General features: G+C 35.9%; 1 protein-coding gene across 12 annotated transcripts in view; it reads left to right on the forward strand.

The window, feature by feature from the left end:
• The window catches only part of SLC38A6 (solute carrier family 38 member 6), a 64,623-nt gene that overhangs the window by 29,978 nt on the left and 11,823 nt on the right, over window positions 1–22,822 (forward strand). For 8 of the 12 annotated variants that reach the window (XR_014825456.1, NM_001267849.1, XM_084992333.1 and 5 more), the window contains 3 exon segments: window positions 4,709–4,787; window positions 14,419–14,501; window positions 14,978–15,036. Coding sequence is in view for 11 of the 12 variants with exons in the window: in NM_001267849.1 (NP_001254778.1) it covers window positions 4,709–4,787; window positions 14,419–14,501; window positions 14,978–15,036 (221 nt within the window). In the remaining variant the exon portion in view is untranslated. 12 annotated transcript variants of the gene reach the window in all.

The following is a 22,822-nucleotide window of genomic DNA, read 5'->3' on the forward strand; positions in this document are numbered from 1 at the left end:
TTTATAAATTAATGGTTTCTTAGACCCAAACCCCAAGTGAAACTTTGTCTTTTTTTTTTCTTTCAGTTTTTGTCTTTTAGGGCTGTACCCATGGCATATGGAGGTTCCCAGGATAGGGGTCCAATTCGAACTGTAGCTGCCAGCCTATGCCACAGCCACAGCAACACAGGATCCGAGCTGAGTCTGCGACCTATACCACAGCTCACAGCAACATCGGATCCTTAACCCACTGAGTGAGGCCAGGGATCGAAACCGTATCCTCATGGATGCTAGTCAGGTTCTCTAACTTCTGAGCCATGATGAGAACTCTTTTTAAGGAATCTTGAGTAAAGTAGCCTGTGAGAGTACAGGGTTTGGGGGAAGAGGGGTTGGTTTTTGTTTTGATTTTTTAAAATTTCGTTGTAGTTTTAATATCTCAAATATGTGAGAATAGGAAACATTCTCTTCTGAACTAGAATAACAGCTGCAGATGCAATAGAATCAATACAGTAGAGGCCTGTCATGAAACTCCTTAGCTTGTCTTAGGAATCTTGACTAATAACTTCACCAAACCAACTATAAAACTGAAATGAAAATGTATCTCAGGAGTTCCCATCATGGCTCAGCAGTTAATGAGCCTGACTAGCATCCATGAGGACGCAGGTTGGATCCCTATCCTGGGAACCAACATATGCTGCCATAAAAAGACAAAAAAGAAAAAAGAAAAAAAAAAGGAAAATGTATCTCAAAGTGAAATGAACATTTTAAGTTTTTAATGCTTCTAACAAATACTGTGTTGTAGAAGTTCTTCATTTTCTTTGAACCGAACTGTTAAATAGCATTTGGAAGCAATTTTTTGTTTAAATGCTGATGAAAAAAGAGTAACGAATGATTCTGGGAACTGGTCCTTTTGATAGACATTTCTTATTTTTCTTTTGCTATGGTGGATTTCTTCTTCACTCTGCTCCTTGGTGCTTTCTCATAGTGTAATAGTTGACAGTGCAAATATCTCAAGCCAGATGACTGTTTCCAGCTTGGGCAAGTTACTTCCATGCCTCCATTTCTTCACCTGTGAAATAAATACTATCTACCTCACAGGTTTGTGGTGAACGTTAAACGAGGAAAGAACTTGCAAATCACTTGGACTAGGCACCTCAAGCCCCCTGAATGTTTTCTCTTCTGGTGGTTCTCTGCCTCCAGAGCACTTTCCCCTTTTCTGTTTCTGACAGCTCTCTCCTCAGCCACCATTCTCCCAACTCACGTGTTTCTCTTTATGATGAGCTCAAGCAATATTAATACCTTACTACTTGCTATTGCCTAATCAGATTTTACCCTGTTTTAGTCATTTCTTAATATAACAGTTGCTTCTCCACATGGCTTTTAAAGAATGCTTTCAACTTCTGTGTTTTGATTAAGTTGACAGATTTTTTATTTCCTTCCCAGGGCAGTTTCCATACAATGAGTTCTATTAGTTATGTTTAAAAGAAGGAGTAAAGAATACCTATTTAGTTAATGTGGTGAAACTAAATGATTTGTAATGGCTGAATACCTGTCATCAAGGTATGTCTTCTACCCTAATTCTAGCTTGGGTGGTGTGGAGGCCAGACCCACTTAACTAGAACCGTGGCTCTCATGGATGACCTTGTTAAAGCTATTAATTTAGAGTACAGCATGGTGTGTCTTGTATTAGGCGTCTGCTATGTATTGATGTCAGCAAAAATCATTTACAAAGCCTTGCTTATGACCTGTCTCTAAGATAAGTCCTTAAACACTTCCTTATGCCATTAATGGAAGACATGGGGTGAAAGGTGTGGCCGGCAGCTTCTGGAGGTGGTGAACCTTTTGGTTAAAAACAATGGGTATGTGAGCATTCCTACTGATTTTATATCTTTAAAACATTTCCACTTTAATTAAGCTGATATTTCTTTTTATGTAAATGTAGTTAAGATGTATTCCTAACTTAGTGTATATTTAGTAATTTTTTTGTTTCTCTCTGTATTATATATTAGGGTAGTAGTCCTTGCAGGGAACTTTATTTGTGGTTAGGAAAAAATAAGGTAAACTGAAAAGGATAATGTCTTTCTTTGTTTTACTTGCTTAATCAGTGGAGTTTTTCCCCATCATGAGCTCTGTGATTGTGTAGCTCTTAAAACAAACACTAGCATTGTCTAAGAAAGAAACAGTGTAAATAAACACTAGCATTCTCTAAGAAAGAAACAATGTTTTACACGTTTTATTATATCTTATATGCTGAGGTCTTTTTTTCAGAGAGAAACATATGTTTGGTGAGTTCATATTTCTTGAAATATACATGATTCTTTGGAATGGAATCTAATGAAATAGGACTCCCATTTGAAAACGAAAGAGTTAAGGCTAAAACAGAGGATAAAAGTGATCAAATGATTAGCCAGGGGCTAATAGAAATTCTGGGGAGAATGACAGATTGTATATTAAGAAGAAATATGATCTTATATTCATTGAAGCTTTTTACAGCTAATGATCTAAAAGAAATAATAGAAAATTACTGAAAGAGATGAATGTCTGAAACTTTAGAAAAGCATGTGGTATTGTATTAACCTAAGCAAGAAAGACCGATGGGCAGATAATAAATTACATTGTGTAGGAAGTCTGCATTCCTTGTTTTCAGGGTACTTTTGTTTCCCCCCCCCCCCTTTGCAAGATATATTTAAGTAGCTCTAGGCCAGTTTCAGAAAATTCAGTTCATGATTTTCATCATCACACCATATGTATATGATTCTTTGGAATAGATAAAGTATTATAAACAAAGACCCCAAATCCTTGAGTGGAAAAGGTTAATCTAAACCTTCCTTCATGTTCTGTGTCAAATTGAGAGTGTTTTTCCTTATGAGAATATGAACAACATAAAGTACCTTTTCACATACAATTAGTTGTAATGTCCCATAACTAACAGAGAGTTTGAAGAAACATACTGTATTTCTGGTGGGGAAAAAGCTGGATTTCAACAGCTGTACTTCTGCTGGGAAAAAAGAAATAGTCATAAACTGGAAAATGTGAATATGTGTATTTTCATTACAGAGAAGTGACTATTTACTCAACTGTTCTAAATTTTACTTTGCTATAGATACATATTGTTTTACTAAAAAAGTTGATAATGTCTGTGTTTAAGTGTTGCCTATCTTCATGTAAATTTATACACAAACTAGTACATAGCCTTTTTTTGTCCTGGGTTGAGTAGTCAAACAGCAGTGTAATAATTGTGAAGTTCAGCTACTTAAAAAAAAAAAAAAAAAAAGACTATGTTGATTGAGGATACACATTCTTCTTCTTAAACTCTTTGGGCCTTTTAATCAGTTTTTCCCTAGATCTTTGCTGTTCAGACTTGGCATTCTTTTATGTTCTTAGGTTTTATAAGTCCAAGGAGAAAGTGAAATGTTTCCTGAAATATAAATAAATAATAAAATTAACATGCACACAGAGTACACTCTATTCTTCATGGACATATTCTTTATGGCTCTTCCTTAATATTTACTTAATCTCTGGGGGAAAGAGAGATTAATTATTACTCTGTTATACTGAAGTTCTAACTCCAAATCACCTGAGTTTCTATATACTTAAGCATTTAGGCTTAAACTCAGGCATTTACACAAATGAGTTCTGTGTTCTGTAACCATATTAAAACATTTCCCAGTATATGACGGAAGGTTTATAGGATGTGGGTTTTTTTATAGCTATACCAGAAATGGGATCATTATTAAAATGCTCTAAAAGCTAGTTATTTCTGGAGTTCCTATTGTGGCTCAGTGGAAAAGAATCTGACCATTATCCATGAGGACGCAGCTTCAGTCCCTGGCCTTGCTCAGTGAAGGATCCGGCACTGCTGTGAGCTGTGGTGTAGGTCACAGATGAGGCTCGAATCCCAAGTTGCTGTGGATGTGGAGTAGGCTGGCAGCTTCAGCTCCAATTCCACCCCTAGCCTGGGAACCTCCATAGACTGCAAGTGTGGTCCTAAAAAGACAAAAAAAAAAAAAAAAAAAAAAAAAAAAAGCTTGTTATTTTTTAGCTCCTGTCAGGTAGAATGTGAGAACTAAAACTAACTTCAGGTTTTGATTGTGTAATACAGATGAGCCCTCTTAATAAAATGGAGTAAAAGTTGTAAGTTTTGTCAATTTCAGTTGAATCTTTTCTCATCTGTTTTAGAAGACAATTTAAAATATAACTCATGCATTTTGTCATTGTTTTATAATAATATGTGTCTAAAATATGTGTGTTGGGGTGGGCAGAGGAAGGGGAGAGAGAGGAAGTGGGACTTCTGGGGAGAGGTTTCACTCTGGTAAGAAAGAACAAATAATCACACTTATTAGCTATACCTATTACACTCCTATTTCTATATCAGCTGTTGCCAAACTAACCTCTAATACTTTGGACAGGAGGATAACATTAAGAGTTTTGCAAAACTTCAAATGAAATTTCATTTATCAGTGGCCTATAATCAAGACCCTTTCTCTTACCTAAATAGTGACTTGAAATGTAAATAAAAGATACCTAATGAGCTTACCAATTATTCTTTTCTACCAAGCGATTTATCTCAATTTCTGGTCTGTATCTGTCTTTGAGAACAGCGCAGTATGAGTTAATCTCTCACATGTTGACATAGCCATAATGGACATTTGTGTTTCTGGATAGATTATTCTTTAAATGGTTAAAAATTATAGAATTCTAATAGGAACTCTTTTTATTCTGTTTGCAGCCATGTCATCTTATCTTTTAATTATTAAAACAGAGCTTCCTGCAGCTATTTCAGAATTTTTGTCTGGAGACCATAGTGGGTAAGGAAAAAAAATCTCACGTTATATCCATTCACTTATTAGTTTAATAAATACATTAAGCCCTGGTGGGAAGTAAAACAAATGTAGTCTCTGCCCTCAAGGCACTTACAAATTAGGCAGGGACCGAGTAGTAATAGAGAAGAAAACACTCTATGGATGACTAGTGATGATCCATTATGTACAGCACACCATGCTTTGAACCCTCTGACATGCCAGCATGATCCTTGCATTCCATGGGGGCAGGAACGGGCGGACAAGTATGAGCTAGCTCTGGGAGAGGAGTAAAGGAGAAACTTCTGGATATCGAAGACTAAGCGGGAGAAGGAGAAAGGCTGAATATACTGACAGTAAAGGTCTTACACAAAGGGGAGTGGATAATACTGCTGTCACTTCTCAGCAAACCATAGTGCTAAAGATACAGCATAGGTGTGTAAAATTCCTACTGTAAAGCATTATTTGAAAAACAACATTGTGTTTTCTGGTTTTTAACAGTATTATAAACAATACTAAGCCATGTTAGATCACCATTTTCCTTTCTGATTTTAAAAATACTGGGCTGTAAAGACTATTAATTCATCTCTTTTTATGGAGAAAATTAATTATATTTTTACTAAATAAAACATGAAATTTTGAGAAAAATAAAAAGGCAGAATAAATCCTTTTAATTGTTTCCAGTGTACTTCAGATACTTTCTAAACTATAAAACAAAAACCTGTCAGACTTTCAGATTTAAATTTGATTGCTCTGCTCTAATATTTGAACTCAATTGTAGAATTGAGTTTTTAGCTTTTACGACTTGATTTCCATGAAATAATTCTACTTAGGCAACTGCAAATACAAATTTATAAGGAACATATAGTATAGTTTAGAATAGGAACCATCAAGAAAATGTGATTGAAAAAAGGTAAGTATAGGTCTTTAATAATTTTTCAACATTGGAAGATACTGTGCTTTGTATAGTATTTTACAGTTTACAGGGTTTCCACATTCATTATCACATTTGATACTTATAGCTAACTTATTTTATTCATAACTTTATCTAGTTACTTTTATGTTTTATGCTCTTATTGTGATAAACAATTGCTGTGTGACACACCCATGTGAAATTCATTTCTGCATTTGCTGTAAAAATATTGAGGAGAGCTTCTATTACTCAAAAAATTCTGTGTGATAAATTTCTTTTATAAATTAAGTCTGAGAGCTCAGGGCAGTAAGAGATAAGACAAAGAATGGTAGATTAAGAGTAAGGAGAACTGTGTTCTATCCATTTTATATTCAGTAATCTCAGAAAATTAACTTTTTTTGGCCATATAACTTAATTTTGAACTTGAGGTTTCTTCATCCAACATAATGGTGTATTGCCTTAACAAAGTTACTGGGATGACCAAGTAAGATATTCTACATACACATGCTTTTTTGGAAGATGATAGCATAATGTCAGTATAGGTAATTGAGAAATTCCATAACATTGTATGCCCGTTATTCCTCAATTAAAAAAAAAAATTCCAGTAATACTATATTAAAGGTGGTTTTTTCCCTCTTGGCTCTGCCTGCCTGGAAGGTCAGAGTCAAATATGAATGTATGACATAAACTATGTTAATCTGAATAGTTATTACATGTGTTCTCCTTTTTCTTGGCCCTGAATTTGGTGACTTCTATTTACATTTTTTTAGTTGTCATATGTCTCTGTGGAAGAATGAGGGATAAAAATACATGAAAAAGTTTTAAAAATAATTAAGATAATGAGCGATAGAACTGCTGTTAAAACTTAGGTCTTCTTTCTCTGGAAGTAATACTTTTACCATAGCTTCATTTTAAATCAGTTGTCATTTACTTTTTACTTACTTTGTTAAGTTTTTTTTTTTTTCTGGTTTGTTTAAATAAGTAAATGAATAAATATTTAACTCCCTCATATGCAATTAGTAGAAAAGTGATAAAAATGTCATTTTTACATGTTAGAAATGAGTTTTTAAACTGTGTACCTCAAAATACTGTGGCCAGTCTGCCTCATTTCTGTTCCGATTTTTTTTTTTTTTTTTTTTTTAAATGGCTGCACTTGCAGCATATAGAAGTTACTGGGCCAGGGATCGAATTCAAGCTGCAACTGCAGCAATGCTGGATCCTTTAACCCCTGCACTGGGCTGGGGATTGGACCCATGCCTCCTGAGTGACCCAAGCCTCTGGAGTCAGATTCTTAACCCACTGCACCACAGCAGAAACTCCTCTGTTATGATGTTTTCAAATTGCACATCTTTTTACTAGCTTCATCTTGTTTTAAATGTAATATATATTCATTTATTTGGGATTTTAAATTTTTGAAAGTGTTAATAAGTAATTATATTAATTGGTTAGGATGCAGATAAATCATTACTCTTTGAAGCTTAATGCTGTAAAATAATTAAGAAACAAATGTTATGGTAATTGGCTCCACTATCTGGGACGGTTTATTTCTATATAGAGTTATAGAGCAATATTTCTTCTGTGAGATCAATATGATATTGACATACTTTTAGGGTTTGAATGACAATAAATTGCAGTTAAGAATTTTCAGGTGTACTTATTTTCTCTGTTACCCGTGAGATTTGATCTACCTTTATGAGAAAATAAGCCTTTTTAAGGATATTGTCAAAAAGAAACTTTATGATCATAATATATTAACTTCAAAAATTATTATTAGAAGTCAGAATCTATAATACTTATATCAAACTTTTATGAGACATCTATATTTTTCATAGGATAACATATTTTAAAACTCTATGGCTGTTAAAAGTTGGAAGCTCTCTGTTAACATTTAATGATCTTGTCGGGGAAATATGATTGACACAATTAAGTTGTCTTGCATTTGAGGTACATAATTGATATGGGATGTGAGTAAGATCCTAATTCAGAACATATGATACTCTTGTTCCATTCCATTCAAGAATGAAATTAAAGCGACTTATAAATAAATCTGGTTTTCATTAAAATATGGAAAAAAACATCTGCATGCCAAAGCATTTGCAATACAGCTAAGGATCTATACTCTATATTTCATACTTGGAACATTTTTATCATATAGGATTAAATCCACAGATCAAACAAGTTTTCTAGGAAGTACAAAACTTTCTACTCAAATTCTTTTGGCCTGAAGAGAATGTATATTTAGATCACAGAAGGACAACAGGAGTTCTCTTAGATAACTCTTTTTTTTTTCCCCACTTAAGAAAAATTTTAAGATTAGTGTATTCTTCTAAATCTTGATTTATGTGCTTTTTGAGATTTCTTTTTACTGGCTTGTATTTCTCAAGCTGTGGTTTTATTTTGTAAGTTTAATCATTTCTGTTCCTTGGAAAATATTCATTGCCAAACACAATTCAGTTGACTGTGACATGCACATGATATTTAAACTCACTTTACCACGCGCTACTCTGTTGCCTTTGTTGATGAATGGTAAAGAAAGGCATTGTATTTATGGTTGGTTATGTCAACATAACTTCATAAAGGAGAGGAATGTTTAATAATAACCAGTAGCCAAACCAAGGATAGAGAAATTACATTTTTACAATGAAGTTCTTTTTATATTAGGAATTGAAAGTTTTATCCTGTGAAGAGGAGAGTGTAAAGAAACCATAATCTTGAGAAAAGTGGGACAGTATCTGAAAAAAAAAAAAAAAAAACAACCCATAAACTCAGAGAGAGATTCAAGAATAGGGAGTATTTCCATTGCTTCTATTTGTAAGATCATCATCATGCTTTTGCTGACTTTACTGACATATAAAATGAACTTTTTGAACCCGATCATCTCTGAGATCCCTTCTGGCTCTAACATTTCATAACTCGTTCTAAGTTACTGCTCAGAGGAGGTGAAGTTACCTTCAGGCCCACAGTTCAGTGCTTTGGGCATTTGTGACTCCTGTGCACACGAGTGATCGTGACCTGAAAGAGTATAAGTTATAGAGTGTAATATATAATAGTACATGTTACAACGTTTAGGATTTCAAAGTGTTCCTAAGATTCTTATGCAAGAGAAAAGGGGGTTTTTGGTCCTGAGGATTAACACGCTCACTTTGCCCAAATCTTCCGTCATGACAGCAGGGATAGCAGAACTAACAGTTGGAATTTGCTTTGGTGCTCCTTTGGGCCTTTTTTCGTCCTGGCACTGCAACTGTCTGAGTCTGATTTGGGTCCCAGAAGGAAGGCAATTTCAGGCATAGAGTCCCGGGCTTTTTGCCAGCTTCAGAAATTAATTGCCAGGTGTTCCTCAATGAGGGATATTTTGAAGTTCCCATTTTCATACTTATTCAAGAGTGACTAGAAGAGGAATATGCCAAGGAGTATCATGTTGTGTTTGTAATCTGTGTCCTCTCTTAAAACCTCTTGGGTTACTGGGACAGCTTCTGGCCCACTTGCTGGAAATCCTTGTGCATGGTTTTAGTTTCTGGCACAATCACTTCCTAAAGACATGAGTTAGGGTGGAGAAGGGAGCTCTGTGATCGTGGTGTTTCTGCTACTGCTCCTTCCCTTTTTTCTGTTAAATAGGAAGTCTCAGCACCCAACAGTACCTTATAAAGACACATTGAAAAGAACTTCATACACCAGACTGTGCAGGAGACACAATGAATCATCAAGTTTGTGTTAGAAGCCCCAGTTGAAGCCCTTGTAGAGGAAATTATTTCTTTCCTTTTTTTCTTTTTTAAATTGAGATATAATTGACATATATCATTGTGTAAGTTTAAGGTGTCCAACATGCTGATTTAATACAGTTGGATATTGCAGTATGATTACCACAGTAGAGTTAGCTGACACTTCCATTTCCTCACATAATTGTCATTTCTTTTTTGTGGTGAGAACATTTAAGATCCAGTCTCTTAGGAGTTCCCCTGTGGCACAGTGGGTTAAGGATCTTTCCGCAGTGGCTCAGGTTGCTGCAGAGGCACTGATTGGATCCCTGTCCTGGCACAGTGGGTTAAGGATCCAGTGTTGCTACAGCTGTGGCTCAGATTCAATCCCAGACCCAAGAACTCCTGGACATTTTAACAGTGTTAATTCTTCTGATCCACAAACACAAACAGGATATCTTTTCATTTGTTTTTGTTTTCATTTTCGCTCATTTAAGTCTTAGAGTTTTCAGTGTACTGATCTTTCATTCCTTGGTTAAATATTAAGTATTTTATAGTTTTCATGCTATTTTGAATGGGATTTTTTAATTTATTTCTTCTTCTGATGTTTCTTTGTTAGCATATAAAAACTCAACTGATTTCTGTATGTTGATTTTATATCCTTCACCTTTACTGAATTTGTTGATTAGCTCTAACAGTTTTCTGGTTGAGGTCTTTGGGAGTTTCTACGTATAAGATCTTATCTGCAAATAAAGATAGATTTACATCTTTTTTTCCCAATTTGGATGCCATTTATTGCTTTATCTTGCTTGATCGCTTTAGTTAGGACTTCCAGTGTTTCGTTGAATAAGAGTGGTGTGAGTAGGCACCCTAGTCTTGTGCCACATCTTAGAGAAAAAGCTTTCAGTCTTTCACTGTTGAGTATGATGTTAGCTGTGGGCTTGTCATATATGGTCTTTATTATGTTGAGATTTGTTCCTTCTGTACTAAATTTGTTGAGGGTTTTTATCATGAGAGGATATTGTATTTTGTCATATTCTTTTTTTGTATCTATTGAGATGATCATGTGATTTTTATCTTTCATTCTGTTAATGTGCTGTATCATATTGATTGATTTGCATGCGTTGTACATCTTTGAATCCCATGGATAAATCTCACTTAATCATAGTGTATGATCCTTTTTTTTTTTTCTTTTTAGGGCCACACATATGGCATATGGAAATACCCAGGCTAAGGTCAGAATTGCAGCTGCAGCTGCTGGCTTACACCGAAGCCACATCTATGCCAGATCTGAGCCACATCTGTGACATACACTGAAGCTTGCAGCAATGCCAGATTCTTAACTTACTGAGTGAAGCCGGGGATTGAACCCGCAGTCTCATAGATACTGGTCAGGTTCTTAAACTGCTGAGCCACAGCAGGAACTCCATGTATGATCCTTTAAATGTGCTATTGAATTCAGTTTGCTAATACTCTCTTGAGAATTTTTGCAGTATCTCATCAGGGATATTGATCTGTAGTGTCCTAATGTGGCTTTTCTAGTAGGGTATGCTGGCCTTGTAAAATGAGTTTGGGAGTGTTCTCTTCTCTCCAGTTTTTTGGGAAGAGTTTGAGAGCATTGGCATTGGTTTTTCTTTACATGTTTGGTAGAATTCACCAGTGAAACCATTTGATTCTGGGCTTTTCTTTGGGGATTTTTGATTACTGATTCAGTGTTCTTACTCACTGGTTTGTTCACATTTTTTAGTTCTTCATGATTTAGTTTGGTATATTGTATGTTTCTAGGAGTTTGTCCATTTTCTTAATTTAACATAGTAGTGGGAGACTTTGGCTACCTGGTATAGAAAAAGATAACATTATAGCCAAGAGGAAATTCTGACAGCATCTACCAAATGGTTTGAAAAAGTAATACCTATTGTCTTTGATGCTCCCAGCTCTCAAATTAGCATGAATTTTACTTTGCTACACATTGTGCATATGTATGTATGCATACGTTTCAGTGTACAACTATGACAGCTACAATAAGAAAATAAGAAGCAAAAGTAAATAAAAAGTATATATAATACTATCTCTTACCTAATCATTGTTATCATTTTATTTCCTTTGAATTTCTTCCAAAAAGTGTTTTTAAAACATAAGTAGGATTTCCCATTGTGGTTCAGCAGGTTTAGAATCCGACATAGTGTTGTGAGGATGTGACTTTGTCCCTGGCCTCACTTGGTAGGTTAAAGATCTGGCATTGCCACAAGCTGCAGCATAGATCTCAGATGTGACTCGAACCCAGTGTTGCTGTGGCTGTGGCTGTGGCTGGCAGCTTCAGCTCCCATTTGACCCCTGGCCCAGGAACTTCCATATGCTGCAAGTATGGCTGTAAAAAGAAGAAAATAATTAAAAATAAATAAAACATAGATAATCTTTATTTTGTATTTCTGTTTATTTAGGATTTTCCATTTTACTAAATTGTCTTTTTTAAAAAACTGCTTAACATTCCATTGAGTATGCAGTTTTTGACATAAACATTTTCTATTGTTGGATATGTATGATTTTCCCTTAGCTTTTTAATATTATAATAATGTTATATTTACAACTTCATGCACATAAAATTCTTTATATTTTAATTAATTAAGTAATTAGTTTATTTTTTGCCTTTTTAGGGCCGCACCTGTGGCATATGGAGGTTCCGAGGCTAGGGGTCGAATCAGAGCTGAAGCTGCTGGCCTACACCACAGGCACAGCAATGTGGGCTTTGAGCCATGTCTGTGACCTATACCACAGCTCATGGCAACGCTGGATCCTTAACCCACTGAGCAAGGCCAGGGATCCAATCTGCATCCTCATGGATACTAGTCGGGTTCATAACTGCTGAGCCACAATGGGAGCTCCCAGAATTCTTTATATTTTAGATTATTTTCTTAGGATAAGTTACCACATTTTAATTGCTCTTTCTACATATTATCAATATTTTTCCAAAAGATAATGCTAATTGATAAGATCTAGCAATGTGTGAAGGACCAATTATGCAACGTCCTTGAATATTATTTTTTAAAATAATTTCACTCTTTTAATTTCAACAGCCTTATTATTTCTTTAATTAGCACCAGAGTTTGTGTTTTTCTTCATATGTATTTACTAGCTGTATTTCTTTTTACAATCCTTTTATGAATTGTTTGTTATTATGTTCTTTTTTTTTTTTTTTTTTTTTTTTTTTGTCTTTTTGCTATTTCTTGGGCCGCTCCCACGGCATATGGAGGTTCCCAGGCTAGGGGTCGAATCGGAGCTGTAGCCACCGGCCTACGCCAGAGCCACAGCAACGCGAGATCCGAGCCGCGTCTGCAACCTACACCACAGCTCACGGCAACGCCAGATCGTTAACCCACTGAGCAAGCACAGGGACCGAACCTGCAACCTCATGGTTCCTAGTCGGATTTGTTAACCACTGCGCCACGACGGGAACTCCTGTTTGTTATTATGTTCTAAAGTGAAGTCTTTACTATTGAAGTCTTGCAGAATTAACTCTAATTTTTAAAAACTTCAACACAAGTATTTTTATATTGAAAAATTAAAACCGTGTATATGTAAACAAAGAGAAAATAAAAATTTCTAGTAAGTTCCTATTGTGCCTCAGCTGTAATGAGCCTATTATCCATGAGAATGTAGGTTCCATTCCTGGCCTCACTCACGTTACCGTGAGCTATGGTGTAGGTCACAGACCCAGTCTGATCTCATGATGCTGTGGCTGTGGCTGTGGCTTAGGCTGGAAGCTGTAGCTCTGAGTCGATCCCTAACCAGGGAACTTTCATATGCTGCAGGTATGGACCTAAAAAGCAAAAAATTTTCATAGTGCTGCTACATAGACTACCCATTTTTGATACGTTAAGTATATCTTTCTTTTAAAATATGCGTCTAGGTTTTTTTGTTTCTTTTGTTTTAATAATCAAATACACCGTCACTTTTTTTTTTTTTTTTTCCCTTTTTTCTTTTGGCCACCCGACAGCATATGGAGTTCCTGGGCCAGGAATCAGATCCAAGTCACAGTTGTAACCTACACTGCAGCTGTGGCAACACCACATCATTAACCCACTGTATGGGGCCAGGGATTGCACCGCTGCCACCGATCCCGTTGTACCACAGCGGGAACTCCTACACCATCACTCTTTTAACCTACCTTTGTTCATTCAGTGTTCTAATGCCTTTATGTGAAAAATAAAATACGTTTTCTCCTGGTAGTTCATGCTTTTTCCTGAAAATTTGAAAAATATAGAAAACTATAAAGAATAAAAATTACCCATCATTCTACCACCCAGAAATAATAGCTGTCTATATATTGCAGTTCCTTTCCATTTTTAATGCATCTGTATTTTCCCTCAAAATTGCTATCATAGTAAAAATATTTATGATATATTCATTACATTATAATACTTTTTATTTTTTAAATTTAATTTTACCGAAGTCTAGTTGGTTATTAAATTATTATACTTCTAAAATGTTCTTTTTTATAACTGCCCTATAGTCCCATAATTTATTTTAAAATTGTCATGGTCCTAGATATTTTTTTCTAGTTTTCATTATTTCAGATGTTTTCGATAGACATCTTTTTACAAAAATATTGTTCTTATTGCTGATTGTTTCCTTATTTTTAATAGTCTTTTATAAATAGTAAGTATTAGAAGGCTCTCAATATACATTGCCAAATTGCTTTTCAGAAAAGTAATTTACATAGTTTATGCTTTCACTGGTTTTGTCTATATCTCATCATTCTTCATGCATATTGTCTATGATCTTATTTTTAAATATTTGCTAATTTGGTAGTTGAAAAAATGGCATCTTGTTTTGATACATTTCTTAAATGTAAATTCATTAATAAGAATAATAGGATCCTACAAGAATGTATTTTAACAAAAGGAAAAGGCTTTTCCTAATGAGTGGCTATAGTGGTTATAGTGTGTGTATGTGTGTGTGTGTGTGTGTGTGTGTGTGTGTAAACACAAACACTGGAGTCCTGTGCCTGAAATAGAACTTTTTTTCCTAATAGGTCTTGGTATCTTGATGGTGAAACACTACTAATAATCATTTGTGTGGGCATTGTGTTCCCTCTTGCACTTCTTCCTAAAATAGGTAAGTCTTCATAGAAGAGAATATTATTTGTTTAGAAGAAAGGAAAAAGAAAGAAGGGAAACAATACCAAGGGGCTTTTAAATTTCACGTTACCACACATTTTTTAGCAGAAGGTTGTTGTGAATAATTTAGAACTGGGACTTATTTTAGGTTGTTCAGCCTTCAGCCTTGCCTAGTTAACCTATTACGTGGTTTGCAGTAGTATTTTGTCTGCCCCACTAAAATAAAATCTTTACAGTGGAACATTAAAGAGCAGCCTTTCCTTACAGTGTACCATTAGTGGTAAGCAGTTCCAATTCTGCTGTACAGAGCTGCATAAATGATCTGTGACAGACAGTTGGAATGTTGTTATTCTCAGCCCTAAACCCCAGATACCAAGCACTGTAATAAAAAACATGCCCAAGATGTATAGCTTTAGCTGCACATTAGGATCACTTTCCTTTTAAATTGCTTTTTATTTTACTGTTATTTTACAGGCTTTCTGGGCTACACAAGTAGTTTATCATTTTTCTTTATGGTGTTCTTTGCTATTGTGGTAAGTTTAAAATATCGTGTATTGCTTATCTCCTCACTAAAATTGAACTTGTGTTAATGTCTTTTTTTTTTTTCTTTTAACTCCGTTTTGTTTTGGGAAGGTATCCCACTTTATTTCAATGTGTTATTAAAAGCACTTTTATATAGCAAAACTATTTCCTTCATTGTATCTGTTTTGAAGAGGTTTAGCCAGAATAGCATTTCAAATTCACTTTCTCCTGTGGCTAACTAGAGAGAAGAAGGCACCAATGCTGTTAAAACCTTATTTGGAGTATAATAATTTTTTATGTAAGTGTGTGTATCCATTTATTTATGTACACTATTGTGTGTGTATGTGTGTGTGTGCTTGGAGGGGGTACTTAAGCATGGTAAGCAGACTGGCCTTAATCTGTAAAATCAATTTGATCATAGTCATCTTAATTTTGCAACTTTGTCCTGTTAACAAAGGCTTAACCATTGAGGACATCTAGTAAGAATTAGGATGCCTGAATTCTATCTGTTCTGGTTTATTCAGTGTGATTAAGCTTTCATAAAAAGTATGCTGCAAAGAAATTTTTTTTCACGTGTGGAATATTTTTTAAAATTAGCTCGTTTTTATTTAGGAAAAATCTCAGATGTAAACTTTAATGTTTATGAAATAATTTGATATGAAGGTAAATGAGAATTTGGATTTCTTATTTCCTTTTTTTTTTTTTTTTTTTTGTCTTTTTGCCTTTTCTAGGGCCGCTCCCGTGGCATATGGAGGTTCCCAGGCTAGGGGTCTAATTGGAGCTGTAGCCACCGGCCTATGCCACAGCCACAGCAAAGTGGGATCCGAGACGCATCTGCAACCTACACCACAGCTCACAGCAACGCTGGATCCTTAACCCACTGAGCAAGGGCAGGGATTGAACCCGCAACCTCAACGTTCCTAGTCGGATTCGTTAACCACTGCGCCACGACGGGAACTCCCTTATTTCCTTTTAATGCTTCTAAAACAGTTTTTAATACTCCAAAGATTGCATCTTTGTGTGAAATTTTCCCAAAAAAGTCCTTTTTCTTTTTGCACAGTCAGTACCTGTCAAAACTTAAGTAGGATTAAATTTGTGAACTTCAAATTAAATTAAATTTTAAACTTGCCAAGATAACATATCTAAATGGCTTGATTAAACTCAACATCATAAGCTTGATAAAACCATCCTTTATTATTGAGAAATGCATGAAAGAAAAATGCCATCCAAAAGATCAAGACAACACATCATTAGTTTAAACATATTAATAAAGCCAGACTTCTGAGCTGTCAAAACAATCTAGGATACATTTAACTTAGGCTAAACTATCTTCTGGGATACAAGGACAAAAGAACTTTAGATTATTTAAATGAAGCGAAAGTTACCCTGGTTTCAAGTAGACAGAAATATTTATACTTTAATGAATGCTCTTAAAACTAAAAATACTTAACAGTGTTTACATTTAACATTTGTTGAATTTATCAACATTAAAATCCCCCCACAGTTTGTTTGACTTGTATCTTACAAGTGAATTGAACATACATTCTTTTTTATTTCTATTTTATTGAGATATAATTGACATACAGCATTGAATAAGTTTAAGGTGTGCAGCATAATGACTTGACTGATGTGTATTGCAAAATGATTACCAAAATAATTTCACGTCACATCCATAAACACACTTTTTAAATGCCACATTTAGAGGGAAATAACAAATATTTTCATCATAATTTGATTATTGGAAGCATCTACAGGGTTAAGAGTGGCCTGTATTTGCAAACGAACATATGGATATTAAAGAGAGTCAGTGTAGATAACATTGAATATTTTCCTAACAGATAATTGACAGCCCAAGCATTGCATAGTTAGGTGTAATTTGGTTTTATAGCCAATAGTTTGAAACAGGTAAAATGTATTGATACGACACGTCTGTTGTGGTTTTCACAGTTTTCATTTCTGTCACTGCAGATACTCTTTAATTTGATGTAGATTCCTACTGTAGCCATCATATGGAAAGAATACCCTTATTCTGCGTTTACTATCGTGCTTTACAAACCATCAGCTCAGATTTTTACCTATGAACACAATTTAAGTTTTGTCTACAATAGGGCAGGTAGCCCAGTAGGTTAAAGAGCCGGCATTGTCACTGCTGTGGCTTGGTCACTGCTGTGGCACAAGTTCGATCCCTGTCCTAAGAACTTACACATCCTGTGGGTTTGGTGAAAAAAAAAAAAAAAGTATAATAGACAGTGAAGACACTGCATGCTTTTTTCTTTTCTTTACTTTTTTTTTTTAACTTTTTAAAATTCTTTCTGCACATTTATGGCGTATGGAATTTCCCAGGTTAGAGGTCAAATCAGAGCTGCAGCTGATGCCTATGCCATAGCCATGGCAACCTACATCACAGCTTGTGGCAACACTGAATCCTTAACCCACTGAGTGAGGCCAGGGATCGAACCTGCATCTTCCCAGAGGTATCGTCAGATCCTTAACCCACTGAGCCACAATGGGAACTCCTTAATTCTCTTTTTAACTAGCGTATGGGCATACCTCAGAAATGTTGCTGGTTTAGTTCCAGACTATTGCAATAAAGCTAGTATCACAATAAAACGAGTCACAGGAATTTTTGGTTATGTTATGTTTGCACTATAATCTATTAAGTGTGCAATAACATGTCTAAAAAATGATGTATATACGTTAATTTAAAAATACTTTATTGCTTACTTAGCTTTAAAAGAAATAAAAGAATGCCATTTGTAGCAAAATGGATGAACCTAGAAATTATGATACTAAGAGAAAGATGAATATCATTTGATATCACTTGTATGTGGAATTAAAAGAATAATACAAATGAACTTATTTATAAAGCAAAACAGACTCACAGGCATAGAAGATGAACTTGTGATTACCAAAGGGAGAAAGGGGTGGGGATATATTAGAAATTTGGGATAAACAGATACATACTACTATACATAAAATAGATAAACACCAAAGACCTATTATATAGCAGAGGGAAATATAGTCAGTATCTTGCAATAAACTATAACTCAAAGGAAAAAATACTTTATTGCTACAAAATGTTAATTACCATCTGAGCCTTCAGTGGATTGTAATCTTTTTTCCTGGTAGAACATCTTGCTTCGATGTTGATGGCTGCTGACTGCTCTGTGTAGTGGTTACTGAAGGTTGGAGTGGCTGTGGCAGCTTCTTAAAGTAAAATAACAATGATGCTTGATGCATCGATTGACTCTTCCTTTCCTGAATGGGTTCTTTGTAGCATGCAGTGGTTTGATAGCATTTTACCCACAATAGAAAGGTCTTTCAGAATTGGAGTTAGTCCTTTCAAGCTCTGCCACTTGTTTATCAATTAAGTTTATATAATATTCTAAATCCTTTGTTTTCATTTCAATAATCTTTACAGCATCTTCACCAGGAATAGATTCCATTTCAAGAAACCACTTTCTTTGTTCATCTTTAAAAAACACCTCTGCATACTTTCAAGTTTTATCATGAGATTGCAACAATTCAGCACAGCTTCAGGCTCCACTTCTAATTCTAGTTCTCTTCCTCTTTCTACCACAACTGCAGTGACTTCTTCCACTGAAGTCTTAAATCCTTCAAAATCATCCATGAGGGTTGAAATCAACTTCTTCCAAACTTCTGTTAATGTTGGTATTTTGACCTCTTTCCATGAAGCCCATATGCATTTAACAACATCTAGAATGATGAGTCTGGGAGTTCCCCTTGTGACTCAATGGTAATGAACCCAACTAGTATCCATGAAGATGCAGTTCAATCCCTGGCCCTGCTCAGTGGGTTAAGGATCCAGCATAAACTAAAAAAGATGGAATAATCAATCCTTTCCAGAAGGTTTTCCATTTACTTTGCTCAGATCCATCAGTAGAATCACCATCTCTTGCAGCTATAGTCTTATGGAATGTGTTTCTTAAAAAATAAGATTTGAAAGTCAGTATTACCCCTTGATCATGGGCTACAGAATGGATGTTCTGTTAGGAGGTATGAAAATGACATCTTGTCCACCTCCATCTCAGCTCTTGCTTTGTCAATGAGCAGTAATATTTTGAAAGGAATCTTTCTGAGCAGTAGGTCTCAATAGTGGGCTTAAAATGGTCACTAAACCATATTATAAATGGAGGTGCTGACATATAGGCTTTGTTATTCCATTTACAGAGCACAGGCAGAGTAGATTGAGCATAAGTAAAGCACAATAAAATGAGGTATCCCTATACTTATTTTAGACTTTCTAAGTATTAAGTTTTAAAATACATGGTGGTTAGAGAAAGGAAATGTATAAATTAACCCAAATTTTTTTGAAGGATTTCAATTTTTTCATTGATTATCTTTATCAATAAAGTAAATCTGTATTTTTTTTTTTTTTTTTGGTCTTTTTGCCATTTCTTGGGCCACTCCTGCGGCATATGGAGGTTCCCAGGCTAGGGGTTTAATTGGAGCTGTAGACACCGGCCTACACCAGAGCCACAGCAATGCCAGATCTGAGCCACATCTTCGACCATAGCTCATAGCTCAGGGGAATGCCGGATCCTTAACTCACTTAGCAAGGCCAGGGATCGAACCCGCAACCTCATGGTTCCTAGCCACTGAGCCATGACGGGAACTCTGTAAATCTGTATATTTATATTACATTTAAAAAAGTAAGTCCAGAAAACTATTATTTTCTCAAATTATGCAAATTAAAACCTAGACTCTTATCTTTTGTTTGAAATCCTTATTTTGCTTAAAAATATATATATATATTTTTGTCTTTTTAGGGCTGCACCCATGGCATATGGAAGTTCCCAGGATAGGGGTCCAATCAGTGCTGTAGTTGCTAGCCTACACCAGAGCCACACACAGCAACACGGGATCCGAGCCGCGTCTGCGACCTACACCACAGCTCACGGCAAGGCCTGATTCTTAACCCACTGAGTGAGGCCAGGCATCCAACCCACATCCTCTTGGATGCTAGTCAGGTTCGTTAACCACTGACCCACGATGTCAAGTCCTGCTTAAAAATTTTAACATAAATTTTTGGCCCTCCTGAAATAGCTAAAATTTTAAAAATGAATTTTGTTTTAGCAGTGGCTCAGAATGATGGTAGCTTTTCTGGCACCCCACCCCCTTTTTTTTCCTTTATCTTTTTAGGGCTGCACCTGAGGCATATGGAAGCTCTTAGGCTAGGGGTCAAATTGGAGCTATAGCTGCCGGCCTACACCACAACTACAGCAACATGTGATCTGAGCTGCATCTTTGACCTACACTGCAGCTCAGGGCAACACTAGATCCTTAACCCACTGAGCAAGGCAAGGGATCAAACCCACATCTTCATGGATAGTAGTCGGGTTCATTACCACTGAGCCACAATGGGAACTCCCCATTTTTTTTTTTTTTAACACAGATGAATTGTCATTCTTTCTAAAAGTTCTGTCCTGGGTACAGACTAGTATTCTTTTTGTTCAGGTGGAGGTTTTTTGGCCATGCCCCCAGCATGTGGAAGTTCCCAGTCCAGGAATCAAACCCACACCACAATAGGAACCCAAGCCGCAGCATTGTCAATGCCAGATCCTTAACCCACTGTGCTGCAAAAGAACTCCCAGATTTAGTATTCTAATACTAATATTGGAAGTAATACTTTAATAAGTCAGTAAGGAAAATAAAGAATTATTTGAATGGATTTTGGATTTCCTTCTGATTTGGATTTCCTTGTACTGAGCACTATGGTAGGCATTATAGAGTTGTGGGAGTTTAACCAGGACATTACTCTTTAAGGGTCCATCAGTCAGGTCAGGAAGATGAGATAAATTTATTAGGAAAAAAATAGCAAACAATATAGTCAATACACAATTAAGTATTGATTTATTTGCTTCAGAATAGGAATTACAAGAGTTGAGAGGAGCATTAGGGATATTCTTCTAGAATAAAGAAGAATGTGGAAGAGTTCCTGTCGTGCCTCAGTGGTTAATGAATCCGACTAGGAACCATGAGGTTGAGGGTTCAGTCCCTGGCCTTGCTCAGTGGGTTAAGGATCCTGCGTTGTTGTGAGCTGTGGTGTAGGTCGCAGATGAGGCTCGGATCCGTGTTGCTGTGGCTGTGGCGTAGGCCGTCGGCTACAGCTCCAATTAGACCCCTAGCCTGGGAACCTCCATATGCTGTGGGAGCTGCTCTAGAAAAGACAAAAAAGAAGAAGAATGTGGAAGGAGGTAAAACTAGAGCTGAGCCTTGAAAGATGAGAAGAACTTGAAGCAGAGAGAAGGAAGGACCTTTTGTTCACGTGAACGAGTGTTTTTAATGCTTAATCTTCTTTTTCCCTTTGTCTTTCTTTTTGACCCCTGGAGTTATCTTCTTACCAGGTTCTGCCTTGAGCCTGAGCAAGGACTCCCTGTCACTCTTTGTGATAGGATATCTCCCATTCCTATCCTGTCGTGCTGCTTTATCAGAAAACACTTCTGTTCACCCAACCCCACTCACAGGCTTGGGGTTGGGTTGGGTCTCTGCAGAAATATTAGCTGTAATAACTGAATTTATGTTACTATAAAATCAGACTATGAATGATATCTTCTAATTATTGAAAAGTAATCATATTGCATCTGAAGCATTGTTTTGAAATACTTTGATTTGCAAGGCTAGCAATAGCAGCTGATAAATGAGGCAGCTCACATACTGACCTTATACACAATCAATACCTAGTGCTCAATCAGTAAATGGTTTTTGCTGCTGCCACCACCATTCTTTAGTCAGGGGGAAATGTGAGGTGCTGAATTTGGAGCTGAAAAGAGAGACCAGTATCAACCTTGCTTCTATCTCACCCCATTCTCATCCTTTCTGGGAAAACATAAGAAAAAAAAAAAAAAAAAGTGATATTACTGCTTTTGATTTTTTTCTTTCCACTTGGTAAGTTGACCATTTAGTTTTATTCCATATTGAAAACTTCCCTAGAATTGTCAAAGCAACTTGCCTAGTTTATCCTTATAGTTCTTTCTTTTTTTTTTTTTTTCTTGGTGAGGGTTTTGATTAAGAGGAATTTTTAGTTCACTCACTAACTTAATACTAAAAGTATATGTTTTCCATGGGTCTGTTTTATCACTATGTAAAATTTTGATTGAATTAGTAAAAACCCAAAACTATAGAAATACCAAATAGAAATAGTTTTTACTTATTGGTCTTCTGCAAGGACAGACTTCTGCCTCCTTTATTCTCCCTTTCCCTTTTGTCTGCTGGGTTTCAACCTGCAGCAAGTATTTATAGAGTAATTACGTGCCCTGAAGCAGCTACAACAATGGTAATGTTGACACAACCCAACTGTAGGTCTAGGAATAGGATGGTCACAATTAAGACTAAAATCCTGACATTTCCATTGATTGTTTCTGGAAAATAGCATTCCTCTGAATTTCTTTTAATTTTTTAAAAAAAATTCTCTCTCTCTCTCTCTCTCTTTTTTTTTAACCATTCCCATGGCATGCAGAAGTTCCCCAGTCTAAGGATCAAACCTGAGTCACAGCAGTGACAATGCCGAATTCTCAACTGGTAGGCCACCAGGGACCTCCTAAAAAATTCATTTTTACCAGCTGTAGTTCCCTAGCCATGTGCTCTTCTTTGCTGGCTTCATCCACACTCACCAAAAGTAATATGCATCTGACAAAAAGCAAAGAGGAATAGTGTTCATACAGCAGATATCTCTGAGCCTCCCCCTTTGCATCTGCCTGTGGCCATTTCCAAAACTGCTATTAATATTTCTCTATCTGCTACACATGCCAGGTCTATAAATAGCTATATATTCTT

The sequence above is a fragment of the Sus scrofa genome, chromosome 1, assembly GCF_054392235.1.
Source record: "Sus scrofa isolate SSC_HxYL_T2T_F1_AM1 chromosome 1, Sscrofa_HxYL_maternal_Yorkshire_Landrace_v2.0, whole genome shotgun sequence".
In the NCBI taxonomy this organism is placed as follows: Eukaryota; Metazoa; Chordata; class Mammalia; order Artiodactyla; family Suidae; genus Sus; species Sus scrofa.